The sequence below is a fragment of the Prunus persica genome, chromosome G6 (genome assembly GCF_000346465.2).
Source record: "Prunus persica cultivar Lovell chromosome G6, Prunus_persica_NCBIv2, whole genome shotgun sequence".
In the NCBI taxonomy this organism is placed as follows: domain Eukaryota; kingdom Viridiplantae; phylum Streptophyta; class Magnoliopsida; order Rosales; family Rosaceae; genus Prunus; species Prunus persica.
Window position 1 is genome coordinate 3,688,007 of NC_034014.1, and position 10,162 is coordinate 3,698,168.

At 39.3% G+C, this 10,162-nt stretch overlaps 2 protein-coding genes across 3 annotated transcripts; one reads left to right on the forward strand and one right to left on the reverse strand.

Moving 5' to 3' along the window:
- On the forward strand, positions 505-5,045 carry LOC18775591 (probable inactive receptor-like protein kinase At3g56050). Its single transcript, XM_007204921.2, has 9 exons — positions 505-762; positions 839-977; positions 1,497-1,568; positions 1,695-1,838; positions 1,934-2,074; positions 2,332-2,933; positions 3,368-3,558; positions 3,670-3,802; positions 4,217-5,045. The coding sequence occupies exons 1-9, from the start codon at positions 642-644 to the stop codon at positions 4,813-4,815; spliced, it is 2,142 nt and encodes a 713-aa protein (XP_007204983.2). The 5' UTR covers positions 505-641; the 3' UTR covers positions 4,816-5,045.
- Positions 5,291-9,908, reverse strand: LOC18772048 (ethylene-overproduction protein 1). Of its 2 annotated transcripts, XM_020566776.1 has the most exons (5): positions 9,530-9,908; positions 7,452-9,442; positions 6,821-7,112; positions 6,429-6,738; positions 5,291-6,052 (listed from the first exon to the last, which is right to left on the reverse strand). In XM_020566776.1, exons 2-5 carry the CDS (start codon positions 9,419-9,421, stop codon positions 5,841-5,843), a joined length of 2,784 nt encoding a protein of 927 aa, XP_020422365.1. In that variant the 5' UTR covers positions 9,422-9,442; positions 9,530-9,908; the 3' UTR covers positions 5,291-5,840. The 2 variants fall into 2 exon arrangements, with proteins under 2 accessions (XP_020422365.1, XP_007208715.2); XM_007208653.2 differs by having other exon boundaries at positions 7,452-9,908.

Consider the following 10,162-nt stretch of genomic DNA (forward strand, 5'->3'; position numbering starts at 1 on the left):
TTTTATTTTATAAATTCAATAAGTATATATCGTTTATAAGATTCAAATCTCTTTCACCAAAATAAAAACGGGTGGTATTAGACTAAATGATCATTGGATGATCATCAAACTCATTAATTTGAGCATTATCATAATTAAGAAAAAGGTATCTTTGATTATATCAAACTGGCGGTCATGATGTTGCTGAGAAAATGCAAATTGAGAAGCAGTGTAGCATATACCAGCAAGTGGCGACCCCAGGAAAATAGAAAGAAAGGGCAAAGTCACCAAAAAAAGCACGTGACCGGCACGTGGGGTCTGATGGGACGGCGCTATAAATATGTTCGGAGCCAGGTCGCTGGCTACCCGCTACAAGACAAGAAGCAAATCCAACGTTGCTGAATTGCCGCGGACCGAAACATTCAACTTCCCCGAAATTTCGGTTCCCGTTCGGTACGTTTTCGGTCCGACATTAAATAAAAAAAGGAACTTTCTAAAATTCTAAATAATTTTAAAAAGTCTCTGATACACGCGGTTTCTTCTTCGTCTGTCCAAATTACCTTGCAGTGCAGAGACTCCCACAACCTCTGTTTCTCTGTATATAAATGTGTAAATATATAAATATTCAAGTTTGGAAATTTTGATCTTGGTTCTCGTAGGAAATGAATCGAAGGTGGAGATTTGATGGGTTAGAGGAGCACCGGATGGGTGTGGTGGTGGTGATGGTGTTTCTTCTACTGTTTCATCATCTTCTCAGCCCATGTTGGTCTCTCAACGTTGAAGGTTCGTATATTTACTTCTTCTGCACGTCCGTACAGTTCTCAATCAGCTGCTTGATGGTTTTTGTTTTTGGGTGCAGGTTTGGCCTTGCTGAGGTTCAGGGACAGAGTGGTCAGAGACCCTTACGGGGCTTTGTCAAATTGGAACAAGGATGGTGGAGAAGACGACCCTTGTTCTTGGTTTGGGGTCGAGTGCTCGGATGGAAAAGTGGTCATTTTGTGAGTGGCATTTGCTGCTAAGTCTCATGTTTTCTTAAATCATTTATGTGTGCTTTTTGCTTCTGCATCTTGTTTTGGTTGAATTGAACCAGACAACTCTTAAATCATAAGTTCTTCTGTGCCAAACTAGAAAAATGGTTTTTCTAAATTTGTTAGTGTTTATTGGTGATTGGCTGATTAATAAATGTGGGTTCATTCTACACTGTGAAGAAGTACTTCTGCATTGAATTACCAAGTTGATTTGAAGTGGGGGTTTCATGTGAAGATCATCTAATAAGATTTTTTTCAACATGGTTTTAGCTTGAAGCTTGAAAATTGTTTGGAAAGCATGAATTTTTGCAAATTTTTCTATGTCAACTTTGAATTTCTATATATTTGAATATCATATATATGGTATTATTAGCCTTAAAGTTAATGTGGATGTGCTATGGATTTCATCCTATCAATGTAGAGACTCTTCCATTTCTTATATTAAATCACGGTTTCAATAGCCTAAAGTCAGATTTCATCAACTTGCAGGAATTTGAAAGATCTTTGTCTTGGAGGAGCATTGGCCCCTGAACTAGGGAAGCTGGCTTACATAAAATCTATGTAAGAACAAAACTGGTTGCTAGTCCAACAAAAGCACTCCAATGGTTTATTTTAATCTCTCATTTTTTTAAACCTTTTGCTTCAAGGCATTACTCTGAATCTGAATCCAGTGCTTCTTTAATGCAGTATTTTGCGCAATAATTCTTTTTCTGGAAACATTCCAAAAGAGATTGCAGAGTTAATGGAGCTGGAGGTTTTGGACTTGGGATATAATAACTTTAGTGGACCATTTCCATCTGACTTCAGCAACAATCCGTCTCTAACTACCCTGTATGTTGATCATTTCAAACTGGTTGCACTCGGAGGTCTTATCCTTTAATGGCTTTTACAGTTTTACTAAACTCATATTGCGATTCTTTTTGCAGTTTACTTGACAATAACAGATTTCTCGGTTGCATATCTCCTCAACTCCATGAGCTGAAGATGCTTTCTGAATGCCAGGAAGATCAGGATCAGCTAACAGATGCTACTTGCCTGACACTGTCTATGAGCAGATCTACCAGCTGGTAAGAAAGTGAAACTGATCTAATATTATATGCTTAGACCCAACTTAGTAATAATTAGTTCATTTCTAATTCTCACCTTATTTCCAATAATGCCCATGATTCTGTTCAGTAAGCTCAGACAAGTTCTTTATGTTCCGGCATTGTTCAACTTTTCTATGGAAAGCAACTTTAGGAACAATAAATTTTCTCATACCTTGTAAGCTTGTACCATATTATTTCCTTCATTCAGTTCATGATGACCTTTTTTTGTTTGTTAGGAACACTGCCCAACCTGAAGATACAGCTTACCGCAGGCTGCAGCAGGTGGCAGATGAGAAAGAGCCATCCAGAGTCAGAAGGGCTAAAGGAAATGAACACGGTTTGTTATCAACATCAGCTTCACCATCTTCCTCACCACCACTTAATCAGCCTTCTTCACCATCTCCATTACCATTTTCAGTCTCAATGCCACCCTCACTATTTTCATCACCATCGTCAAATTCCCCTTTACCATCACCATCGTCAAATTCCCCTTCAGCATCTCCCTCAAGCAGCTTTCTGACCCCTTCACCCTCGTCTTTGGTAGCACCAACTCCAGCCTCTCCAGTCCCAATAAATCCACCAACTACTGTTTCTCCAGCACCACTGTCCAATCAAGAACCAATGCCTTCCCCTGCTTCAAGTCCAAGTCAAGGGGTTAAGACTAGTTCTTCCAAGTCAAGGCATCGCGTAGTTATGATTTGTGCAGGCATTGTTGGCTGTTCTTTGTTCATTTTAATGTCAGTTATTGGCATTATTCTCGTCCGCAGCAGTAAAGTTGTTACCGTGAAACCCTGGGTCACAGGGTTAAGTGGGCAGTTGCAGAAAGCATTTGTATCAGGTCAGATTCGTGAGAATTCTCAGGCCCCTGCACAAATAAATATAAACTCTTATGCATGTTTATATTCAGAAAATTTATGGCATGTTTAGGCAATAAATATGAAATGTGGTTAGACCCTTGGTCCACTTTTTCACTACTCACCACTTAGAGCATTCCAAGACTATAGGTTGACCCTGATATTGATGTAGGCTTGGGACAAATTGAGTCTTAGGTTTCCTCTTCTTCTCATATCTAAATAGCTTAACGGTTATTTTCTTTGTCCTCTAGAGTCTAGCTTATTGGTTTCCCTCCTGGATAAAATCATGGGCAAAGTTTTCAATCCCATTCTGCATGGATTGCATATATACAAGAAAATAAGAAAGGAAAAGAAGTAGGAACTTCGATTCTTATTCCATACATGTTTCAAGTACTCAGCTTGATGAACCGTGTTTCAGGTGTACCAAAGCTCAACCGATCAGAACTTGAGGCAGCTTGTGAAGATTTCAGTAACATAATTGGATCCTTTTCAGATGGCAACGTGTATAAGGGAACTCTTTCAAGTGGGGTTGAAATAGCGGTGACATGTATCACTATGACATCTGCTGTAGACTGGTCTAAAAACTTGGAGGCTCAGTTCAGAAAGAAGGTACATAGGAAATAATTCCCATCTGATTTGATGCGTCCAAAAGTCCCTACTAGTTACCTGTATTGATGTATATTATATTTATAATAATAATATGCATTTTTGTTTTTGCAGATAGAAACATTGTCCAAAGTGAACCACAAGAACTTTGTAAACCTTATTGGGTATTGTGAAGAAGAGAAACCATTCACAAGAATGATGGTGTTTGAATATGCTCCAAATGGAACACTCTTTGAGCATCTACATAGTGAGTACTTTCTTCTTTATGTTGTGAAGAAAGTTAATTTATGAATTGATCAATCTAACTTCATATAGCATTTCTATAATCAAGTTGCATTACCAGAGACCAACTTATATGTGCTCAAAAGGAATGGCTAAGTGTGTGCGTGCTCGCACTGAGATCCAGGGTTCTTGCCAAAGCTCAAAATGAGTTGGATACTTCACTTTAAGCATATGCAATGTTGAAGGATCATATCTTACTTCTGTTGCATGCAGTCATACATTTCAAATAAATTCAAAGTACAGATAGTTCTCACATTATTTTCCAGGAGAAAAAAAAAAAGCTAATGGAACATATGATTTAAGATAATGGGGCATCAAATTTGCAGTAACTGATGCATTTTCAACAGTTTTGATAATGTCAAAATTCTGTGTCTCGCAGTAAAAGAAGCGGAGCACTTGGACTGGGGAATGAGACTACGGATAGCCATGGGAATGGCATACTGTCTAGAGTATATGCACCAACTGACTCCACCAATAGCTCAGAAGAACTTGCTATCATCCTCTGTATACCTGACTGAAGACTATGCAGCCAAAATATCAGATTTTACCTTCTTGAATGAAGTGACTGCAGCAAAGATGGGATCTGCTGACAAGAAGCTCCGTGAAAATATGTCTGCAGATCCAGAAAGCAATGTCTACAGCTTCGGGGTTATATTGTTCGAAATGATTACTGGTAGGACCCCATACTCTGTGGAAAATGGTTCTCTTGTAGACTGGGCAGCACACTATATGAAAGGGGATAAATCTTTACGAGAAATAGTTGATCCTACCTTAAAATCTTTCCAAGAAGAAGAGCTAGGAGAATTGTTTCAAGTGATAAAAGATTGTGTCCATCCTGAACCGAAACAAAGACCGAAAATGACGGAGATCACAGGCAGGTTAAAAGAAATCACAGCCATGGGCCCTGATGGAGCCATACCAAAATTGTCACCTCTTTGGTGGGCAGAACTTGAAATTATGTCAACAGAAGGAAGTTGATCATAGAAGTCTATTTAATTGTCTTGTCCGTTCATTATAATTTGTGTGCGTTATTCTTTTACCTGATTCTGTTATTGATTTATAGCAGCAGGATGCAAGTAGGATAGATATGATTGTGTTGTCTGTCTCTAATCGAAGAGGAATGATGTTGTAAATAACTTATGAAAGTGAAATTTTAAGCGTTTTTACATGGAAATATACTTCTGAGATCAATACAATTTTTACTTTCTGAGCTTTGAGCAGTAAAGGTTCCTGTTTGGTTGTCTCTTTGTTTAGTGTTTTATAGTTTCATCTTCAAGTTGAACCTTACAACCCCTGCAACACCTAACACCTAACTTTTTCCTCCATTTCCTAGAATTCAAGAACCTAAAAGTTACCTTAACCTTTCAAGGGCAACAATCAGTCGGCAGATTTTCTGCATGGTTTTGCCCGTGAAATTAAACAGAAACAAATCGAAAGAAAGAATGAAAGGTGCTGAAAGAAAAAAAACAAAGAAACCTCCTTTATTTGGTAGGTAGGAGAAGCACTCCCTCCATATGTAAAAGAAAATCTGAAATATACAATAATTGAGATATTTGGATGTCCTCAATGACTCTGTTAATGTACACTGGGACTGTAGAGATCTCTTTCCTCACCAATTGACATCATACAATTCTCAAGGTACTATGATTGGAAAAAAATAAAGTTACAACAGAAAATTCTAATCTTCAACCTATGCTCCTATCTAGTTATAAGAACATTTGCTTTCATTCTTTCTTGCATAACCACCTTTGACTAGTGTGGTCAAAAAGACTGCTTGCCGCTTGCAGTTCAACAATCATCATCATGTGTGCCATATGTACATAGCATTTCCTTGGTCATCTTTTCGTCTTGACCGTTGCCAGACGGGTTTCAGTCAGAGATTGTGATTTTTGGGAAACTTTTTCGAACAATGAAACCAAGGTAATTTTCTCTCTTCAACGCTAACCATGAAGTCTCCGACACACTGGAGTCATGAGCAGCATATATACAAGTTAAATATCATCTCAGTCCCGTGCCCGATTATACAAATCAAGAGTGTCTGTGTGGTTGGGGTCCATGCAGAGAGCTGCTTGACAATCTTGGAGAGCAGAGCTTACATCTCCAATTGACTCATGAAATGCAGCTCGAAGATGAAGTATTTGCAAGTCAGGCTTGAAAGCAATGGCCTTTGTAAGCTCTTCTACAGCTTCAGACTCCTTTTGTTCATCCATCAGAACTGGTTTCATGCGATTCCATACATTAGTACATTGTTTCGGTTTCACAAAAGTAAAAGAACTCTTCCTACTACCTTTACTAAGGGACAACTGCAATTCTCTTCTTCAGCATTATATATCCGTTTGGTTTTCTATAAAAAGCTTTCCCTTTTTTCTCCATCACTCTAACAGATTCTAAGTCATGTGAAACCAATGCAGTTGAATTCTAACCTAAAGGAGAATGAAAAATGCTTCTTGTTCTCGGTACTTAGAGAGCTAGATGAGTGAATGGATGTGTGTTTACACTAAAAATACTGGAGTTTCAACCATTTCTTTTAGAACAGACGGGCAGAAAATTGGGGGAAAAAGGAAATTAAAGTAAGGGATCAGAAAGATTACCTGCTGCCCGGTATCTGTATGGGTATGTCCTCAACGGATCCAATTGTGTTGCCATATTGAGATCAGTCTTTGCCATCTCGGGATCACAGTACTCTGACCGTTTTTCGTAAGCTGATGCATTGTTTTGTGCTTTCTCTATTAGCTTGGTCATCTCATCATATGCGGCTTTTCGTTGATTTTTAAGATGATAAACACGTGCCAACCCTTGATGAGCTCTTGTATGTTTGATGTCAAGAGCACTCATGTAGCAGTCCACAGCCTTATCCAGCTTACCACAATCCACATATATACTCCCCAAGTTATTTAGTGCCTGCAAAATATCAGAATACCCTATCAAACAAGAACATGAAGGTACAATGATGAAGAATGCAAGAATAACTCATGATTCTCACCTGTCCTTTACGAAGACCATCTGAAGGACATTTAAGAGCTTCCTCCAGCAGTTGAATAACATAAGATGATGATTCAGAGTCCAGGCTAGTATCTGCCAATGCATATGCTTTAAGGAAAAAAGCTTCAAATGACCTCTGAATGTGAATTGACTTTTCTGCCTTTGAGAGAGCTTCTTCACGATTTCCAGTGTCATATAAAATCCATCCTTCATAGACCAGCCTCTCATGCTCAGATCCAGAATTATTTCTTGCCAACCGCAAACTGCGCATTGCAGCCTTCTGACAATTTAACCTAAAATAGTCGTATTTATTAGGAAGCTTTCGTGTGAGAAAAGATGCCAGAAGCCACAGTTCTACATGGCCAGCACATTTCAATTATTATTGACAAAGCAGCATAAACATTTCATTAAACCAACTGCTGTTTGATATGAAGTGATTCAAATGTGGGGTAGGTGGTCTGATATCATGTCTTAAGGAAAATTGTAAACATTTCAATCAAATTAGGCTCCCAAAGAATCCAGATATCATGACTATGTGATGAAATGTTGTAAGTGCAAGATAATGGAAAGTTTACTACACAAAGATTGTAGCTGGATAACATAGAAAATTATAGCTAGATCAGAAAACATACCGTAAAAGAAGCAAAGATTGCCGAAACTGAATGAGACTCTTTCCAGGGTTATGTCCCAACATCTGATGTATGATTGCCAGAGATCCAATGTCATCAACAGACGACCACTGATCATATAGGTGCATCCAGCAATCAGCTTGACTCAATTGCTTAACCCGATGGCTGAGAAGCTCAACCAAGTAATCCCCACTAACCTTTCCATGAAACATCATGTAATTGGGTTCTAAAGTTAGTAACACACGGATATCTCGGAGAGCACTTTCATAATCTTCAAGTGCGATGAAGAACCAAGCCCGTAATTCAATGCAGTCAGGTGAGAGCTTAAACCTAACAGTTCTATCAATCTCCAAAATAGCTGCTCTAATTTGCTTCTCCTCCGCCTTTGCGACAGCTCTATATTTATATGGAAATAAAAGAGTGGGATCTAATTCAGTTGCAGTGCTCAAATCCAAAATCTTCTCCTTCCCAATGTTATAGAGGGCACGTTCCTGGTACATCCACCCAGCGGGTTTATACTCAGAGATAATAGAGCTCATCAATGTATATGCTGAATACTGCTGCCCCTGTTTGTATTTGGTCCTTGCAACACCAGCCACTGAATAAACATGTCCTGCCTTAGCTGCAGCCAGAAAACGAAACTGGGCATCCTTAAACTCTCTTCTCTCAAGCAAAACACAACCCAATTGATGCAACACAAGTGTTTTCTGCCACCTCTCGGTTGTACATTCTTCCAATCTCTCCAATAGCATCACAGTTGTCTTAGATACCATACTTTCCTCCATAGCCACATGGCTTAGAAAATAATACAACAAGAATCCATGCCCTGCCATGGCCAATCTCTCCCCGACCTTGGAGCTACAAAGAAATTTCATCACCTTCGGATTATACAGAGAACTGGGAAGCCCTCTCAGCAATACCTGCAAGCAGGCAGCTACAAGAAGATATGCCATCTCCTCCAAACCATACTCAATAAGAACCAATGCATCATCAATGTTATCAACCAGTGAAGCTAAATAAGCATCACAAGCAGACTTCATCTCCTCACAACAGAACCTATTTGCAAAAGAAAGTAACTCCACAACAATCTCAGGACTAAACAAGTCCAATCTCCTAGTCCTACTATACATTTCCACAGCTCTCATTCCCTTCACAGATATCCCATTTTCCGAAAAATCAATCTTACCCTTTTTTGATTCTTTGAAACATCCATACAACATAGCCTCAAAAGGACTAGAAAGCGATGCAATTTTACACCTTGCACAATTGATTTCTACATTGCCAATACAAAATGAAACATCACTTTCCTCCTCCTCCTCCTCCAAACTCACACACTCATTGCCCTCAAAAATAAGCATATTGACTGCTTTACTGGGGTCATGATCACATTGGCAATGACCAGAAACCAAATTTGGATCAAACCCACTTACCAAAGCAACCTTAGGACACTCAAGAACTTGCCCACTACAAGCCATAGCTGACATACCCACAAGCTCATCCTCTCTCCTCTCAAACCTCAACCAAGCCGAAAGCACAACCTTAGAGTTTACATCAACAGCATTTTGACGAGCAGCACGAAGACACCGGCGAAGCAGCTTGGGGTCACCAAGATTGCGCAAGAGAGAATACTGCTCAATAGATAACAAAGATTTATCAGATTGAGACGAGCAATTCTCTAAGCGGTGATAGAGGTCAGCTAAGATTTCAACAAATTCAGTGGGCTTGAGGTGAGGCTCTATGGAGGGTTCAAGCAGGTCAGTTGCAGGAAGTCCATAAGGCAGCAGAAGAGCTTCAGTCACAGAGAGTGAGTTGAAACTTTTGGGCTTTGAATTTGACCCAAAAGATTTAATCAGGTGACTGTTAAGCTTAGCTCTTGAAACACCAACATGGGTTTTACCATTGGAGGTGTCTGTAGGATTGAGAGCGTGGACTTGGGTACTTGTGAATCGGTCTAAAAGCTTTAGACCACGCATATCTAAATGACAATAAATCTTCTGCATATATGAACAAACAGAGAATAAGATTATAAAGTTTCAAGCTTTACCACCACCAAGAGAGAGAGAATAATGTTGAGCCTTTACCTCTGGCGTACAAAAACCACCCAGAGAAACACAGAGAGAGAGAGAGAGAGAGAGAGAGAGAGAGAGAGAGAGAGGCTGTGAAGCAGGCTACAGGCCAAGGTGGGGTTAGTTTCTCGAGAATAAAAATGGAAGAAAATGGTCTCTGCTTTTGGGTTTTCTTTTTTCTTTCATGGGTGGATATATTCTTTATGCAAAGCAGCAAAGCCTTCTCTTTTGTCTCTGTCTTTGTCACTCTGCTCCAAAGGGTTTTGGTTAACCGGAAAGTTTAGTTGTTTAGGTGGCTAGCTCCAAAGCAAGGAGTTTATCGGAGTCAGTTCATCACCCACCATTGTTAACCACTCCAATCTTGCCACGTCATCTACCAATAGCCTGCCCAGATGAGTTGGTCAACTGGTTAATTTTCAATTTAAGCTTATCTTGAGCTTGACTGCTAATTAATTAACGACAAAATGAAGATTAAGGAGAAATTGCATGTTAAGCAAAGGTCCTTGGCATTGAGTAAGCTTGTAAAGAAATGTAGTTACAAAAGTTCATGCGTCACATCCGCACCAAATAGATTCTTATAATAGGCAAACTTCTTTCTTTACCAACATTAGAAGTGAATTAGTTACACTTACTAAATTCTGATTTCTA

Coding starts and splice junctions, on each gene's coding strand:
- LOC18775591 (XM_007204921.2), top strand. CDS start 642: ATGAATCGAAGGTGGAGATTTGATGGGTTAGAGGAGCACCGGATGGGT. Junction 2,075..2,331: donor ATGAGCAGATCTACCAGCTG/GTAAGAAAGTGA, acceptor TTTGTTTGTTAG/GAACACTGCCCAACCTGAAG. Junction 3,559..3,669: donor AGGCTCAGTTCAGAAAGAAG/GTACATAGGAAA, acceptor TTGTTTTTGCAG/ATAGAAACATTGTCCAAAGT.
- LOC18772048 (XM_007208653.2), bottom strand. CDS start 9,448: ATGCAGAAGATTTATTGTCATTTAGATATGCGTGGTCTAAAGCTTTTA. Junction 7,113..7,451: donor CAATCTTTGCTTCTTTTACG/GTATGTTTTCTG, acceptor CGACTATTTTAG/GTTAAATTGTCAGAAGGCTG. Junction 6,053..6,428: donor ATACAGATACCGGGCAGCAG/GTAATCTTTCTG, acceptor GCATGAAACCAG/TTCTGATGGATGAACAAAAG.